This window comes from Castanea sativa, chromosome 5 (genome assembly GCF_040712315.1).
Source record: "Castanea sativa cultivar Marrone di Chiusa Pesio chromosome 5, ASM4071231v1".
NCBI lineage: Eukaryota > Viridiplantae > Streptophyta > Magnoliopsida > Fagales > Fagaceae > Castanea > Castanea sativa.
Genome location: NC_134017.1, coordinates 66,036,195 through 66,055,812, shown reverse-complemented (window position 1 = coordinate 66,055,812; position 19,618 = coordinate 66,036,195). Strand labels below are relative to the sequence as shown.

Below are 19,618 nucleotides of genomic sequence, written 5' to 3'. Positions count from 1 at the left end.
CATATATCTAACATGATACATGATAGATTTGAGCGCAGATTATAGGGACGCTGAATGGTAGATTTCTGTCACACTCAATTGCTTGTTAAAGGGCTCCAAATCACATGCTACCTATGACTGTCTTACACCTATATATATTGTATCGTGCATTGACCTCCAAACTCGGTCTACATCTCAACCACTACAATAGAAAGTCTCAACACGACCCAGAAATGTCGGTCGCTTTATACGCTTTAACTGAAATCCACCACTAGCTAGTCACTGCTTTTTTTTTTTTTTTTTTTCGATCGCTCCTCCAAGTGAGAATGGGGTTTAGTGTTTTAAAACATTTACTGCTTTCACGGGGTTTTTGTTTAGACAGAAACGTAAAAAGACAAGAGGACTAATAGTATTTCTTTAGCCAAGCATATGATCAAAGTAATTAGGGATGCTTTTGGAAACATGAATTTGGATTTAGATTTGAATTTGAATTTAAAATTAATAAATTTAAAATAACTTAATTTCAAATGTGACATGATATGGCTATTGGCAAATTGTGATTTAAAGACACATAATACAATTCAAGATGAATATAAGAGAGAGAAATTTGGATTAAAATCTTCTAATATTCTTAAAGTAACTCTATCTTAAAGTTCTTAAAATTCTTTTCTAGTGTTCGGGTGGTAGAACTTAAGTATGTGAATTTGGATTAGAGTGATTAAAATTTAAACATCTTGTTTGGATAGTTTTAAAATATCAAAGATTTGAGTTTGACAAATCCACTAAGATTTAAAATAATTAGATTTGAAATGATATCAAAAATCAATGGATTTAAAATCAAAACATTTAAAATCAATTGATTTAAAATTTAAATCCAAATCCTAATTCATGTTTCTAAACGCAGCCTTCATTTATTTTGAAAAAAATAGATTAGGCTTGGCTACGCTATCAACATTCATTTATACTAATATTTAACTATTACTAATTTGTTTGATAGTACTATTTATTTAAACTATTAAAGATGTAAAATTTAATGCGTTTCTTTAAAAAAAGAATATATACGATTTTAGAAACTCTAAAATAGAGTTATTTACGAGTTGTAGAGAATTACAATCCAAGAAAACTGGTCTTACACGGAGCGATAGTGATGGCGAAAGTTTCTTTAATAATGGCATCAAAATGTTTTTGTGGCAAAAATCATGTAGAGTCAGGATTCATGGCCTCAGGGAATCCGTGCCACCTTTGGTTTTATGTCTATTTTGAGAGAAATAGAGACAGAGACAGAGACAGTTGAAAGTTAATATTATTTCCTCCTTTTTTTTTTCCTACCTCTCTATCTCCAACCTTCAAAATCACCACTTCTATATGTATTACTCTCAATTTCTGATCTTGGCTTTGACAAAATTTCCAAAACTATGGAAGATGAGAGAGAAACTTTCTTGTCAAAGAGCTCACAAATTTCGGGCAACTTAGACAATGAAGGAGCTGAATTGAAGAGCCTTCGATTATGTCTCAAATGGGTGTGTTTAGATCAATCCAATCTCTGGATGGCTAGCCTTTCATGGTCTGTCTTCTTTCTATTAGCCATTGGTGTTCCAATTGGGTCACACTTTGCCCTTTCGTGCTCGAGTTGCGATGAAAACCATAGCAGGCCTTATCGTCTAGTAGTCCAATTTTCCCTTTCTATATTCGCAACACTCTCATTCTTGTGTCTCTCTACTTGGTCAAATAAACATGGTTTAAGAAAGTTTCTCTTCCTTGATAAGTTAAGTGATGCCAGTGAGAAAGTCCAACATGGATATACAAAACAGCTCCAGGTAAAGCTTTGTTCTTCCTTTCTTTTCTTTCAAAGATATTCAATATTTGAGTCTAATTATGCATGCTTAGTTTGAAGCACATGTATTGCCATTTGCCAACTAGAATTGGGAAATCCCATAAACATGTGCTTTTCCTTTAAATTTTAGCAAGTAAAAAATTCATAAGTTTGGAGCACATGTATTTGCCATTTGCCAACAAATCCAGTAAATTTTGCTGTCTACATTTTTGTTAAAAGAAAATGACTTTGTAAAAAAATTTCAACCATCCTCTTGAATCATAATCATATCAGGCGGTATTGCAAATATTTTTACAGAACTTTGAAGGTAATTCTGGTACAATGTTTTTTATTCATTAAAAAAAAAGCCTCCCCCTGCTTCTCTATAGAGACAGAATGATCAGAAATTCAAAACCATGAAGTTCCTCCTACTTGGTGGTTCCTATTTGATTGCCAACAAGGCAAAATGGTTTCTTTTTCTATATTAGACTTGAGAAAAAGGAATGAGAAAAAGAAAGCCTTCTGAACCTAATTTCACAAGAACTATGAAAATACTGTAAACTATAGAGCTCCTTTATTAGATCAGATATTTGATTCTTACTTCTACTTTGACATCCTAAAGCACCTGATACAGGTATTAGCAATAGGATCTGTGAACCATTTCCCCAACCACAAGAGTGAAGACTGAAGAGTCTACTTGTGATTTAAGGCAAAAATCTATACTATCACAATTGGCAATACACACAAATTTAATTAATTAAACAACAAAGTAAAAGTAGGTTTCTTTACCAATTTGATAAGCAACACAAAAGGTTAAGAAACAGGACATAGCTCTGTCTTTTCGGATGATTTCAGAAAAAGGGGAGCAAACTTTTGACTCCAAACCCAAGCCACTTGTTTCTCTAATGAAAATGTTTACACATAAAGCAAGTAATAATTGAAAAAAAATTTCAAACATGATTGTAAAATTAAAAAAATAATTGAATATATTCAAGCATGGTTGTTTGTCCCTATTTTTCTAGCTATTCACTATATCAATTATCATATGGAAGTCAATCGGGGCTACTGCTCGGATCACTTCACGTGTCACAACTCATGGCAGTTTAATCATGCAAGAGTTATATTAGCCTAAGCTCAATCATGTCCAAGTATGGGCTTAAGTCAATACAGACTATACAGTACTAGTTCTAAGACTCCATACCTATAGATATAGACCTCTCTATACTGTTTACTCTCTCATCAGTTCCCTTTTTAGTTTTTACATATCAGAATAATTAAAAATGTGACTTTCTTATTCCTGCAGAGGTCAATGAAGCTCCTCTTGATTTTTTTACTCCCCTGTTTTGTTTCTGTCTGTGCCTACAAAATATGGTGGTACGTCTCAGGTGGCACCAAACTTCCATATTATGTTAACATCTACATAAGTGACACAATTTTATGCACATTGGAGCTGTGTTCATGGCTCTACCGAACAGCAATATTCTTCCTCGTGTGCATTCTCTTCCGAGTTAGTTGCTATCTGCAAATACTTAAACTAGAAGACTTTGCTCAAGTTTTTCAGAAAGAAACTGAGGTGGGATCAATCTTAATGGAGCACTTCAAAATTAGAAGAAATCTCCGGATCATCAGCCACCGTTTCCGAGCATTCATTTTTTTGACTTTGGTTTTGGTCACAGCAAGTCAGTTCACTTCTCTTCTAGATACAGTCCCATCCAGTGCTAATGTCAATATCTTCAAGGCTGGAGAACTTATAGTAAGCACTGTTTCCTTTACTTCTCCTATTGTAATACAATTTAGATAGTTTAAAAGGATACTAATTACCTCTAAGGGTATACTCGGGTGGTGGGTTCATTGGTTTGAGACGTGACGAAAACCCAAAAGTGTTAAGAGTTAATCCACTTTACTATCAGTCCATGAGGTTTCTGGGGTGCCTCATGGGCAGAGAATAAAATAGTCTAGCCAAAGGGCTTGCCGGACTGGGACACATAATTATGTCAAAAATAAGATATTAATCAAACTAAATTATGTCAGAAATGTGTAAGGTGTCTAAATCATAAAAATTTCACATAATTTCAAGTTTTATAAGATTCCTTGTAAGAAAACAATTTCCCTGTTTATTAATAAGTTCAAATTTTTTTTTTTTAAAACTTATAATTGTGCAGGTATGCTCTATTAGCCTGGTGACTGGGCTTTTCATATGCTTGCGCAGTGCCACAAAAATTACACACAAAGCACAGTCCCTTACAAGTCTTGCTGCAAAGTGGCACGCCTGTGCCACAATAAACCCTTTCGATAACACAGATGGTGAGACTCCAAGGGCTCGGATTACTTCAAATCAAGTATTTTCTATGAATCATTATTGGGAATCAGATGAGGAAGAGGATGGAGATGATGATTTGGACAATACCAAATTGGTGCCAATTTTTGCGCATACAATCTCATTTCAGAAGAGACAAGCTCTAGGTTAGTGGATTTCATTTTCTTCTGAATATGAATTTTTGCCAAATAAATGTCTGATATATAGGATTTCATTTTTTATCTAGTTGTTGAAAATCTGATCGTTTTATTTTATTTCGGAAAAAATTGTTTACTTATCAAGTTAGTCTTTCAATAACCCTGTCATTATAATGGAGTGCCATATGTCTTTGTCAATGTTTTTAAAGAAATTCTTACAATTAAAAGGATCTTTTCAAATTCTAATACATACATACATACATACATACATACATATATATATATATATATATATTTAATACATCAATAGTGGGAGTGAGGGGATTTGAATCATGTAAGTCTCGGTTGAAACTTGGAAACACTAAAAACTATAAATTGAGTTACAAACTCTTGGTAATAGTTCATAGAACTTAAGTTAGTTGATAAGCACTTTTTTTTTTTCCTCTCCTTCTTTGGCTGAAACATGAAGGATGGCAATTTTTCTAAAAGATATCTAATGTCTAATACATGGAAAACGATATGTAGGATTAATTTTTGGTAATGACAACTAACTAGGTTTTGAGTTTTCAAAAATGACCAAGATTTTAGAAAAACAAAAACAAGTAAGCACTTTGTTTGGGATAGATTCAATTGTTACAATGGGGAATGAATGATCGAATACTTGATATCTCTATTAAAAACACCATGTATCAGTTAAGCTATAAAACTCTTATGAGAAAAAAAAAAAAAAAATCCAAATAAGGTTTACAATGTAATAAACGACAATGTAGCATGATATTTTAGTAATATTATACTATTTGGTGCTTATGAGTATGACAAAATGACTGTGTTGCAGTGACATATTTGGAGAACAACAAAGCAGGAATAACAGTGTTTGGATTCATGCTGGACAGAACTGGGCTTCGTTCCATTTTTCTGCTTGAACTAGCTCTTTTTCTCTGGCTGCTCAAGAAGACAACCACCGTATCTTAATCCTTTTCTTTCGTTCTTCCTTTGTATGTTTTTCGTTTTTTGAAAACACAAGCACACTCAAAAGTTCTGTATATAATCTACTTTGGCCGCCTGTAAACTTTTCTGTATATAGTATGGATCCCAACTTTTTATTAATAAAAAATGTAAGAAACTAGTTCAAGTGTAGACTTTACAATTGGAAAGTGTAGTAGTGAAATTCTACAAGTCACAATTTTCTTTTGTTAATCACCAAAAACCAGGTACTAGACTCAGAACACACAGCATGCACAATAATAATGATATGATGATGATAGTGCAGTAGTTTGAAATTTTTACAAACTTGAAATGTTGAACTAAAGATCCAAGTAAATTGGGCTCCAAAGAAGAATACACATCAAATGGCCTTCATGAAGATGGGTAATGCTTGTGCAAAAATTACCTAGCTAGGTAAAACTGTCTGATTGCCAATCTTTTCAGACTTGCTGTGGTATTATACAAACGATTAAAACCAGAGAGCTCGAACGGGTCGAAGAATTCCAGCTGAGGAAAGCCTGACAAAGAGAAGAAAACTCAAATAATATTAAAAGCATACTTATCGTTACACTTCAAACAAAGAAGTCGTTGTAGTATAGTGGTGAGTATTCCCGCCTGTCACGCGGGTGACCCGGGTTCGATCCCCGGCAACGGCGATATTATGTTTTCCCTTTTTCAAATTTTATTCGTTTAGTATAATATTTGTTTTTGATTTATGCGATAGTAAATGGCTTTAAGCCTTTGACTTTTTAGTCGTTATAGTATAGTGGGCAACTGTGCTATTTTTTTTTTATATCTCCAGACTCCATTTTATATATACATTTTTCAATAAAAGTCAAATAATTTAATCTAAATATTATATCCCATAGTGCAAACATTTCATAAAATGAAATAATATAGTGATAGTAGTAGGTTCTAGTTAACCTTAATTATTAAAATATTTTATCATAAGAGATTGAGGTGTTTTTAAAATAAGAGATTAAGGATTCAACTGCGTATACAAAAAACAAATTGATACTTTGATTTGGTGATAAATAGCAATTATCATAAAGGTATAGAACATACACTATATGTTGAAACTCATTGTATTAAAAGTAATGACAATGATCACTTAACTCTAAACTAGTTTGGAGCTATAACAATTTGTTCCTAAATTTTTGGTAAATTGTACATAAAGATCATGCATTTCATGCGTTAAGTCTCCTATATTGATCCTAGCATTGATCTCTTTCAAAACCTTAAGTCTCCTCTCCTCCAATTAGCCTAACCCAATTGGCAACTGTCCAATCCAAAATTTTAACAAAAATAAAACTTGAAAAGTTTGAAAAACCTATTAGCTCGATAGTTATGAACTAAATAAATAAATATATAGACAAGAGGAAGAATATGATGATATGGAAGGAAAAAAAAAAAAGAGTTAATGTTGTGGTTTTTTTTTTTTCCCCTTTAATAAGAAAAGTTAATGCCTAAATTACTCATTTTTAGGGAGTAATAATGATACAACTATGACTATTTTTTGACCCTTAGGCATTAACTATTCTTATTAAAGGAAAAAAAAAACCCACAGCATTAACTCTTTTTTTTTTTTTTGTCCATATCATCATCTTCTTCCTCTTGTCTTTCTTTTTGCACTATACTTTTAGGCCTCCATCATGAATGGTGGTTGGAATAATTATGAAAATAACATCTCAAGTCTTTTCTTTTTCTTAGACTCGTTGAAAAAAATTCTGAAAATAACTCTCAAGTCCTTTCTTTCTTGCTAGGCTCGTTGTTGAAAGAATTCTGAATATAACGTCTCTATATATAAACAAAATATTTTAGTCAAGATTCTCTCTTAAAGTTATTGTGAAAGTTCTTCTAATGGTTCCTCCACAAAGAAATTTCTTCAACAGAAAACACATCATTCGCTTAAAAACTCCTTTATAGATACAAGACTATTATTAATGGTGGTAATGGAAATCCAAATTTAAGAAATATATTTTCACTACAATAGCTTTAGAGCATATGTGGTCTCCTCAACGTCAACTATGAAATTACCTAGTAACACCATACGAATAAACAAAAGAGAAGCTTTGTGGTTGCTTTCCGACCCAACTATGAGAATTTTATGAATGGTGGAGGCCTGAAAATATAGTGCAAAAAGAAAGACAAGAGAAATAAGATAATGATATGAACGAAAAAAAGAGAGTTAATGATGTGGGTTTTTTTTCCTTAAAAAAAAAAAAAAAAGAGTTAATGATGTGGTTTCTTAGGCATTAACTCTTCTTATTAAAGGAAAAAAAACCATTGATTAACTCTTTTTGCACTATACTCTTCTTATTAAAAGGAAAAAAAAAATTATTTTGAAAGTAGACTAATTATAAAAAATATAAAATAAAATAATTGGCTACAACTTCACTCAATATCTTTTAATTAGATGTGAATCTTTACAAATCCAATATTGGATTACATTTTCTTATTATATTCTCTACACTTGCAAAATTTCTAGAAGGTTCAAGATCAATAGGTATGTCATTAATTAATTATTTAAATTGCAAGTTTTTTTAGTTTGAAATTATGTATGAAAAACAAGTTTATAAATCATATAGTAAATAACATCCAATTGGTACAAAAATTGACATGTGTATTAAGGGCATAAATAACATGCAATCCAACTGTTAGATTTTTAAAACATGTAGCAATGTTAATTTTTTAAAGGAAGTTGTAACCTTAGGCTTCAACTAAGTTTGTAACTAAACTTTATAATAAAAAAATTATAAATATATTAATTATAAGTATAATAAAAGTTATTTTTTTATAAGTTTGATTGAGTTATGCTAATTGACACTTTTAATTTGATGTCTCTAAAAACGATGTTCAATGTTGGAAATTTTGAAATATCTACTAGTATTAGATTAAATGGAATTAGTTTCCATTTATAATCATGTGCAGAGGTCTACTGGTTACTTCTTAAGCTAAATAAAATCAAAGTCTTCGTCTTTGTCTTTATATAAAATCAAAGTCTTCCTCTTTGTTTTTATAGTTGATATAAAATCAAAGTCTTTGTGTCTTTTTGATGGCTTGTTCTAATCTTGAGACATAAGTTCTTGATATACTATTTTTTTCACATCATTATTCTATTATATATTTTTTTAATTGGGTTTGGTTTCTAAAATAATTTTTAATAAACATCCTATATTTCATACAGTAATACCCTTGATTGAAATATTGCTACAAATAAATAATTTTATATGCAAACAAAATCTTAATAAATGCCTAGTACCAACTACGATACTTATCAAAATATGTATTTGAAAAAAAAAATAAATAAAGAGCAGACATATTTTGTAGAAAATTAATATGCATTGAGTTCTATTAAATATGTCATATTTGAATATATATATATATATATATATATATATATATATATATTTATTTATTTATTTAAAACCTCACTTATTATTTAAAACCTCATTAAACAACACTTAGCCATTTATTTATTTTTAAGGAGACAACATATATATTCACAATTGATAAGACTATAAGAATAAGAACTCCATGAACTCGAGTTCCATGCAAGTTTTTTTTTTTTTTTTAAGTTTGATCATATAGCTACGTTCAGGGAGCTCTATAGTGGCGTTTTAAAACCTTATAGCGGCATTTTAAATGGAACACGAGCTCTATGAACTCGATTTCCATGCAATTTTTTTTTAATTTTAAGTTTGATCGCCCCATATTCGATTTTCTACAAATCGAGTTTCAAAACAATGACATTTTTCTAATTAGTTTGGAAAATGGAGCAAAATGTTGAATGTTTTTTATTAAAAAAAAGAAAAAAAAGAAAAAGAAAAAAAAAGGCAAAAGCCCATTTTCTCCGTATAAATTATATTGTGACTATAATGATAGAATTAATAAGTTCTTATGGATCTTATTTATAGTACCAACTTGTGGTTAGGTTCAATTTATGTTACTTATCCATAATTTAAAAAGTGTTACTTTATTCATCTGAAGTCTCTGTTATGTAGCCATTACCTATCTCATCATTTCATCCATTAAAAACATATGAGAGAGAGAGAGAGAGAGAGAGAGAGAGAGAGAGAGAGAGAGAGAGAGAGAGAGAGAGAGAGCAAAGAAAACAAGATCTAAATGAGGTAATTGAAATAATTATGGAAGTTGTTTATGTTTTGGATTAAGAACACTAAAGACTACCGTTTCAATCAAAAAAAAAAAAACACTAAAGGAAAATCCTAGAAATGAATCTGAGTCTTCATATAAGAAAATTAAAAACTCTTGTATGATTCACAATCACAGGATAAGACATAATAATTGTTTTAAACAATTTTTTATTAATTGAACCTCAATCAAACATCTCTTAAAAGATGTGGGTACTAGTGATGAGTGACAAGAGTAAGATGTGGGAACTAGTGATGAGTGACAAGAGTACCCTAATCAGTCCAAAGAAAACCGACTTTTAGCATTAACTAAAAGTTGACACTGAAGATAAAAAATAGAAGCATTTTTTTTTTTTGGTGTGCAACCAAATAGTTGCCGCATAGAAATGCGGTAAATCATCATACCCTAAATCTTCACCCCCAACTAAAAAAGTTAACAAAAAAAGTAAATTTTTTTGCGATAATTAATAAGTTTTTGTGTCAATATATATATTTTTTTTACACAAAAAAGCTTATATAACGGCAATATTTAAGTTGACGCATTACACATATTGTATTACATCTTTCTGTGTCAAGCCGTCAACAAATATAACGTCAACGACGCATATTGTATAGCATCTTTTCATGTCAACAAACTTGTTGATGCAAACAAAAAAAAAACCAATTATTTATTAATTTGGTTGCCTAAAACAATTAGGTTCTATTCGATAAACATTTATTTCAATTGTTCTCATTTTATACTAAGGTAAGATATGGAGAATTAGCGGATAAAGAGAGAGACCTAATTGGATAAATCAAATAAAAATTCAATTCTCTATAAATTTCGTGAAAATATCAGTTTACACCTCCAATAAATTAGTTGTACATTGTTTCCCAATCCCGATAAAAGAAAATTATAAGTGACCTTGTTGTATTTCTTCTCTCCGTTCTCGGAGTCGTCTTCTGCAATGGGTTCTTGGAGCTTGAGCCTTGAAGGCTTGAAGTAGATCTTGTCTCTTGAGTCTTGATTATGCTTCCTTCTTCTAAGACATTGTTTCTGGTGAGAAAATTACAAGTGAGTTAAGTGAGAAAACTTTTATAGAAAGTGAAAAGAGTTTCTATATCCTACAATAACCTTTTTATGATGCATACTTCTTATGATTATGAGACATATCATAATGTGTGTGTGTATCTATATCAAAAGATTCAAAACAGAGTATTTTTCTAATTCATCCCAAAAACAAATGAAACATAGTGCAGCCAAAAACAAATAGAGTCCAAGACATGATCAACTGTGGAATCCATACAGAGGCCAAACAATCCAATATTATTGAAGTAAGTTGCAATAGTTATCAATCCAAAAGCCACCACAACATCCCTCATAACATAGCTCACAGGGTACTAATCATGTATTCTGAAAGTTTGAAGTGCAAAGTGTAATAAGATTGAAACCAAAAATATATAATAAGGTTATATAAATCAAAGCTGGTCAGCAAATATAACCAAAAAAAAAAGAGAAATATAATCTCAAAACCATATCAAAGTGAAAAAAAAAAAAATATATATATATATATATATAGAGAGAGAGAGAGAGAGAGAGAGAGAGAGAGAGAGAGATTCTATGCTATATTACCCAGTTAAACTATCCATTCTTGTGGCCAACTTTCTTGCCCAATTCCCACTAGTATTTTTTAATTCTTCCTCACTCGGCAGCTCCAACAACCATAAAGAAAGAAAAAGAAAAAAGTTGTAAGAAGAGGAAATGTTACTTTATAAGTACCTTATAATATATTACAGTAAACCCACAAACTACAATTTAGGATCGCCATTCTAAAATTGGGTTAAGTGGGTCCTAGCCAGCATTCAACTGTAATACCGTAGTAAAAGAGTGAGAGAGAAATGTGATATAACTAGATTTATTTTTAGAATTTTTTTTCTTTAGTATTCACGAGCCAAAAAGGAAGCTGTAAGGGGCCAAGATTGCTAATTAATTGCATTGTACCACATGAGCCACATGCACATCAACCCTGGCCCAACCCGAGAGGCCTGAAATATCTAATTTCACTGTTCTAATAGAAATTAAATATTTTAGGTCCAATGCAATTAATTTGCTAAAGTAGGGGCTTGCAAGATCAACTTTAATGCTCTTTTATGATCCAGATATAAGGTCAATGGAGTTAGGACTTAGAGAATAAAAAGAAGAAGTACAAAATAGGGAAATAACACTTCCTCTAGTTTGGCCGATGAGGCAATGTTTATAAAAATGTTCAAGTCCTTAGTACAAGATAATGTTCTACAATTTCTGTTCTTTTCCTCAATGTTTAATCACTTTATTCCTTTCCTTTATATAGTCCTTTGGATTTCATCCTAGCTATCCACTTGTATAGCTAAAGGCCTTCCTTTGGATGCTTGTCCCATCAAAGCTATGTTGGAGGTGGTAAACTGTGTTGCAAGCTATGAGGCCACTATCTAGGGGTCACTCCTCCATTAATGCGGCCATCGAGTTGGTATAGTGCATTAAATGCGGAAGTGATGGCTACTTTTTCTAGATATTTCCTTTCTTCTTTGCTTACATGTTTCTTCCACCTTCCTCGATTTCTTGTTTTCTGGTACCATCAACTTGCTTGGGAATTCCTAAGGAACACTTGCTCCTCGAGCTCCTCAAGAGGTCAGCCTCTCCATTTTTCCTCCTCAGGCTCTGACCCACGGATTGGGCCAAGGTTGATGTGCATGTGGCCCTTTTTTCCTCCTTGAGCCGGGCCCACAATTTCTATTTTGTACTTGGCCTCGCCTCTCCTACAATAGTCCCTCAAAATTTCACTCTTGCTACTACTCTGGAGAGTGGAGTTTTGACAAGACATGTGTGGATTGACATGCATTGGAAGCATTCCCATGTGAGTGTCTTTTCACCTGTCTTATACACGTTCCTGATGCTTCGGCATCTGCAACACTACAATAAATGCAGTAGGCGGCATTATGTTCCCCACATTATACAGTGCAATGAAGATCCAAGGATTAAGGTTTTTCTAAGTCCTTGGGTGGGAAAATTACCGCTCATTTTTCATCCCTATATAAGGGGGAAAAGGGGGGGGGGGTCATTTTTTCCATTTCACTAGTTTTTAACCATCCATCAGAGAAGCTGCCTGAGGAGCCCAACTTCCTAATTTTGTAAGTGTCCTTAGTTCTCACTTAGTTTAGAATCCCTCCCTTTTTTCTTTTCGTTTTATTTCCTTTAATTGTGTTTAGCTATTAGGATGGGTAGCTTTGCTAAGTTGGTTAGTACACCCGAGGCATGAGAGGCCTTTAAAACCAAGTACAATATCCCCGCCGAAGTAGAAATAGAACATTGTGAATTAGGAGAATGACATGCAAAAAGACCCACTAAGGTTGTGGTTGTTTTCATGATTGTCTTCATAGAGGGTGGGTAGCAGATTCCCACAAGCTGAGTAACTAGGGTTTTTTTTTTTTTTTTTTTACAGACTTATTTCCACCCAGTGCTCTCCGAATGTCTTTCATAGAGGGTGGGTAGCAAATTCCCATAAGTCGAGTAACTAGGGATTTCTTTTTTTTTTTATAGACTTACTTCCACCCAGTACTCTCTGAACGTCTTTAGGATATTGGGTAGTGTGGACATGTTAAACTACAAGGTGGGTGTCAAACTAACCCACCATGATGTCAACTGGGTTTATAGTTGTCAAGACAGTAAAGACACGATATTATTTTAAGACCAGGGTACCTTCAGTTAGATTAATTTCTTGCATTCCTGATACTAATAAGTGCATGGACGAAGATTTTTTGATCATCTCAGGTGAATGGCATGATGGGTTGCATTGTCCTACACAAGATGAGGAGCGAGGTGGGATCATCATAGGGCAAAACTAACCTTGCTCCTTTAGTCCGCAGAAAATCATCTTCTTTTCATTTCATTTTTTTATTTAAATGAATGCCTCTAATTTTTTACTCTTCCTTTTTCTTATTTGTGGCAAATAAAGATCTCACTGCTCCTAATCTTAACTTGGTGAATCGTAAGGATCTCAACAGGATCCTACAGTCTGAGATCTTTCTTCATAAAGATGGTCAACTTCAAGTCGCCCACGTCATCCTCAAGTATAAACCCATTTTGACACGTTTTTAGTCTCCCAAACATGTGATCAAGGCCAAGGATCCTCAGATTACGAGGATTGACATAGCCATTCCTAGGTTCCTTACTCGCCCTCCTCCCCCAAGGACACACAAGGTTTAGCTAACTGCCCAACAAGTTACTGATATTATCCAAGCAGAAAAGGAGGTTATTCCCTTTGACGAAGAACCTCAAGAGCCAGCTCGGGAGCCGCTATTATCAATCTTGAGGAGGACTTTAAAGTATTCAACCAGCCTGACTTCACCGAACCTTTTGAGTCCAACTCTCGACCTTAAGTTACAACCCAAATCAATTCTAATTTGGAGATTCCAAGCATACCCGAGGGGATGCCCATTCAAAAGAATATGCCTAATTTACTAGCTCTTCTAGAGTCCTATGCTAGGGGTGCCTCGCTTGTGGTACCCATGGACCAAGACCTTCTCCCACCCCCACCCCCCCATCCTAGCTCAGACCTCTTCCTCTAATCCTGGGGAGAAAAAAGAAAAAGAAAAAGGGACAAGGCAGGGAAGGAGAACTCTAAAGATGGTGAAATCCAGACCTCGGTGGAGCAAGAGCCTCCAAAGGTGCCTAAGGCTACCAAGCCCTAGCAGAAAAAGGGTTCCACCGAGGGAGCTAGCATTGGGGCTGTAGTGGATCGATACTCCAAGGTCTCGGCTTGGAATCCTTCACTGGTACTAGATGGAGCTCCCCTCTCCTCTAACTCTTCCATCCAAGACTTTTAGCAGGGGAGAGTTGGGTATGTGGCAAATTCCATGGAGCAAGCCTTGCTCTTCCCTTGAGATATGAAGGAGTTCAAGAATCTGAAGAAGCATGAAGTGTTCCTCACTCTTAAAAGGGACTTGGCTTTGGTATGTTGCTCTCTTTTTTATTTATTATATTTTTTTGAGCACATTTTTTCACTATTTTTATTATTATTATAGGCTGTTTAGGCTTCCTTCGTAGCTGAAGAGTAGGTGGATCATGCACTTTCAAAATCTAAGGAGGAAGAGGCACTCAGGATTGCTGCCACTAAGGCTCATGCTAAGGTTGAGAAGAAGTACAAAGAGTTACTCTTCAGGCTTGCTGAGGCCGAGAAAGGAAGAAAAAGTGTCAAGGCTGCTTTGGGGGTTGTTAAGAGACAAGCAGAAGAGTAGCGTGGCCTGCTTCAAACTATGGAGGTGGAGCTAGTAGAAGAAAAAAGAAGATTAAACTCCAGCAAAAAGAGTTGGAGGGGAAAGCGTCTGAGTTGTCCAAGGCTGAGCAAGCAGCTTATGAGCTGAGGCAGAAAGAAACCATGACTTATATATATATAAACATAAAATTTACATGTTAGAAAATAAAATCACTTGAGCACACTTGGAGATCTTTTGCATCTTAACCTTCTTTCTATGTCTTACATTCTAAGTTTTTTTGTTAAAGCAGATTCAAAGCATGAAGATAATTTGACTTAATCCTAGTGCACACGTCCTTTTGCTAGTATTTTTGTTAATCATGTTTGGGAGATTTTCATATTAATTAAAGTTTGTTGTTAATTTTGTTTTTAATATATCTTTTATGTGAACATAATATTTAATTAAATTTAAAATGCATTCACCATTATTTAATAAATAGAGGGTATCACAGTTAATTAACACAAGTAGTGAAAGAAAATGGTGGAGTCTTCAAACACTTGAACAAATACCTGAAGGAGCTTTTGTTTGTGAACGTGTGGGGTTTAAAGGTTAACACCAACTCAAAGAATATAGAAATACTAATGAAAAACGTGGGGGCTTCAAATACTTTAGATTTGAAGGTGGCTTTATATGTGAATATATTGGAAGAATTGATTAAAGATTTTCATAATTAATGTTAATTGCAAGTATAAATATTTTAAAAAAATTCATCCAAAGACAAACCTATAAGAGCCTTTATATTAAATACATTGTGTGAATTGATGGAATACTTTGATCCCCGTGGCTAGCTCCAAATCACGATCAAACAAAGAATTTGTAAGAATAAACAAAAACAAAAACAAAATTGTGAGAGACCGCACCCCCGGTCCTTTTTTTTAGGTGTTGGGCCAAACTCACGTGAGTGGGTAGAGTCGTGTTATTGCTTCTTAAAATGGAGGTTCAACTAATTATATTTTTTTCCTTTAGATTAAAGGTTTTACAATGGAGTCATCACTTATTTAATTATTAGAATAAATAAGAAAATCAAAATTCAAAAATTCCTTTTTTTATTAATTTGAAATTGAATTTACATTGATCATAGGAAATTATATGGCTTTAGTCCTAGATACAATCTAAGATAAAATACATGACTTTGTTTCCTAGTTACAATCTAGAAATCGAAAATTACATGGATAAACATTTGATCTATTAACCCTTGATCTAAGCTCGGAGGCTATGTTATAAGGTGGGAAGGTGTTAGGCACTCACCTTATCCAGTGAAACTGGTCTTCTAGACTATGATGATCACCATTCATATCATATCATCCAATATGTAATCAATTTGCATGTTGAATTTAATGTGTATGCATGTGATAAACCCTAATTCAGTTTATTAAGCATTGCATTTGGATTGAAAAATAAATTCTAGTGAATGTGTGTGGATGGTGGTATCCTAGATTCAAAGATTTGAAAGAATTATAAAACAAATATGTTTTTCATATTTTTTATGTGGATTTAAGATTAAAACTAGTGTAATACATGAACATGTGATGAACAACCAAAAACATGTGAAGAACACATAAAAACAATTTAAGAACATTCAAACATATTCAAAGGAATTTAAATAATTACTATCATGCTTTAATCTTAAATTCTCATCATGGCAACATAAAAAACCAATTAGGGAAAAGAATCATACCTTCATGCAAGATCCATATAGTGAGGAGGAGACTCTTGGTGAAGGTCATAAGAATAGAGGAAAAGAAGAGTTAGGAGAGAGAGAGTGAGTCCCACTCAAAACCTTGAGTCTCAAGAAGACCAAGATATGACAAGACTGTTCAACTTCACTAGAACTCAAGAGAGGAGAAGAGATTGGATTGTTTTGTGCTTTGGAATGGAGGAGAGAAGGGGGGTTTATATAGTAGTGTTTGGAAAATATGAACGGAAGGTCATTTAACGAGGGTTGACAAAAAATCATGAACCTAGACCTTATTTTAGCTTTTGGGAAAATCTGGTGCATTAAATGTAGAGATTGGTGGGAGTGAGGAGGAAGCAAAATTCAGTTTTCCCATAGCTACTGTAACAACCTATAGAGCCAACTTCAAAAAATCATATCTTACTCAATCTTAGTCGGAATTGTCTCATTCTTGTACTTAAATTGAAGCCCCAGATGTCTAGTTTTTGGAAACATTAACCTCATTCACAGATTAAAAATATTATGAGAGATATCAACAAAATGGTGAGCAAAGGTCATTTGTTAGAAAATAATTTCAGCACAATTAACATTAATAGATCCTAAATTAGTTCCCAATTAACATTAATAGGCTCCAATCACTCCCATTTCAGACTTAATTAGTTCCAAATTTACCCTAATAAAAGATAATTGCGCAAATTACTCATTGAATAATTAATGTATGACTATCTAATTAATTAAATGTGTGCAACCTTATCATAAAATGTAGTCCTAGCCAATCAAATTATGACACATCATTAATCTCAAACTGATTATAATTATATCCAACTGGAATCAACTGTTCATAATCACATATAGTCAGACTCAATTTGTAACTGTACATCTCGGCCATTAAAACTTGATTTGATGATAACTTTCTATCTAATAGTCCGATTAAAGCTTATGATCAATTGATTTGATCGTTACAATCTCAAGATCATTTTGGCGAAATGAGATTAAGGATCTAATGACCAGAATCAAGATGCATATTTCTAAGGTGAAATTACCTTTTTACCCTCCATGTGAGGTTAAATGCAGGTTGCAAAATGGGGTGTTAAAAAAAAAGGTTAGATATCTTTAAGAACTAAAATTTTTCTTAGGGTTTAGAAATTTTGAAATTTTTTTGTCTTATATATTTATACATATAATATGAAATTCATTTATACATTGAAAGAACACAAAAGAACAAAAGCACAAACAACCTAAAAAATTCGAATATTGGATTAATAATTTCAATATACTTTCGTGTTTGTATTTAAAGGAAAAAAAATTAGTTTACAGGTTCAAAATTAAAATAATAATAATAATGAATGTTTATGTTTATGAAATTTTTTATTTAAAAACTTGTATTAAAATTATATAGTTATTTATTTTCAATATTCATAACCCTTTAAGTTTTTTTTAAGTAATCAAAATAAACTATTATACAAGGATTCATTTAATAACTATATATATATATATATATATATATATATATGTATAACAACATAAAATTTTCATATTAAAAAATGAAAAGAATTTAAGCATGTCACATAGATCCTTTGAATCTGAATTTCTTTTATGCCTTACATTTAGAGTTGTTGGGTGTTGTTATTCAATGCATAGAGAAAATTCAACTTCATCCTAATATGGACATCCTTTACTAGTATTTATGTTAATCGTGTTTCAGAATTTGTAGTATCAATAAAAGCTTTTTATTTTTCTATCTTAAGTTCCAAAATATTGGTTATAATATATCTCTTATTTGAATTTAAAAAATTAATTCAATCTAAAATGCATTTACAAGTAGGTTATTTGATTAATAGAAGTCAGCAATTAATAAATTACATATTTTGAGTGTTCTTACGAACAAAAGAAAATATTGGATATATTGAACATAGAAGACATATCCAAAGTGTAAATTCATATGAGAGATTGATGGATAGCTTCTAAAAATTGCCATACAAGCTCACTAGTTGAATGTTGGAGCTAGCAGCTGCTAGCTTCTAAAAATTGCAAGTAGGCATTTATGTATTTTTCATGAATTAAGCCTTCACATTTTTTTTTAAAAGATGAAACTAAATCTCATATGCTTACAATATAATTAAAGTTAGATTTTAGAAATTGTGATTATGTGGTTATCTTCTTTTTGCGACAAGTATCTACCTTCTCATTTGTTATTAAGAAAAATTGACTTCAATTAATCTTTTTCAGTTTTTGATAGTTATAGTTGCACAAGTGGTTCTTTTATTTATTTGCGACAAGTGCCTATACTCTTATTAATTATTAAGATAATCAACTTTAGATTAAACTCTGTTGTTAATAGTGTATTCTATGTAAAACTATAACACCTAAGTTTTAATAAATTTTAAATTTTATTATCAAAAGTTTTCAAGTACTTTAAAATATTATAATTTTATATTTTAATATAGTGAAATTTACATCCAACATACTGTGCTTTCACAAAGTAACTCAATATATGTATGTATTACACATCATAAAATGAATGTGATTTTGTCATCTAACTCATTAATTATTAAGATAACTAATTTATTTTAGATAAGACTCTTTTAAAGTTTAAAAAGATAACTAGTAAAACTCTTTTAAAGTAAAAAAAATGACACAATAATTACTACTATAATTGTGACTTATTCACATATACTAATATTTAATTAAGTTGTGCATTTTAAAGACATAATACTAATATATTATTATAGTAAGATTGTGCTTTTTCTAAACATGTTATTTATTTAGTATTTTTTTATACGTATTTTTCTAACGATTATGATTGTATGTAAAACTATGTATTCTACCATTTAAAAAATAAAAATTAATGTGACAAGATTATATTGAAGAGTGAAAAAAGACTATATGAAATCTTTATAAATTTTAAAATTTACGTATTAAAAATTAGTTGAGTTTCGCACAATGTGTGGTGCATTTTTAAATATTTTGTTGGGGATAATTTGTGTTATTTTAAAAACAATCTCAATTCAGTCCAAAATTAATTTATTCTATATTCTCTAATAGCCGGTATCTTCAAATTAGTTACACGTTAGTTAAGAAAATGATATAATGTAGTTTTTTTTCCATTTTTTTTTCTAATCTAGAAGGTATTAACTATTACCAAATTTATTAAAATTATTACTTTTTCTAAGTGGGCAATTGTTTTTTTTATGATAGTACTTGCCTCCCCACCACTCATGACTTTTTACTTCTTTGACACTGCTTTTAGCGCCTATAAATTTGCCACCCTCAGATATCAAACTTCAACAA

At 31.9% G+C, this 19,618-nt stretch overlaps 1 protein-coding gene and 1 non-coding gene across 2 annotated transcripts; both read left to right on the top strand.

The window, feature by feature from the left end:
* Positions 1 to 1,264: 1,264 nt before the first annotated feature.
* On the top strand, positions 1,265 to 5,381 carry LOC142634337 (uncharacterized). Its single transcript, XM_075808632.1, has 4 exons — positions 1,265 to 1,796; positions 3,096 to 3,545; positions 3,955 to 4,255; positions 5,082 to 5,381. Exons 1-4 carry the CDS (start codon positions 1,395 to 1,397, stop codon positions 5,216 to 5,218), a joined length of 1,290 nt encoding a protein of 429 aa, XP_075664747.1. The 5' UTR covers positions 1,265 to 1,394; the 3' UTR covers positions 5,219 to 5,381.
* A 433-nt stretch (positions 5,382 to 5,814) lies between these two features.
* Positions 5,815 to 5,886, top strand: TRNAD-GUC (transfer RNA aspartic acid (anticodon GUC)). Its single transcript has one exon. It is a non-coding gene; the product is annotated as a tRNA-Asp (tRNA).
* The last annotated feature ends 13,732 nt before the right edge of the window (positions 5,887 to 19,618 follow it).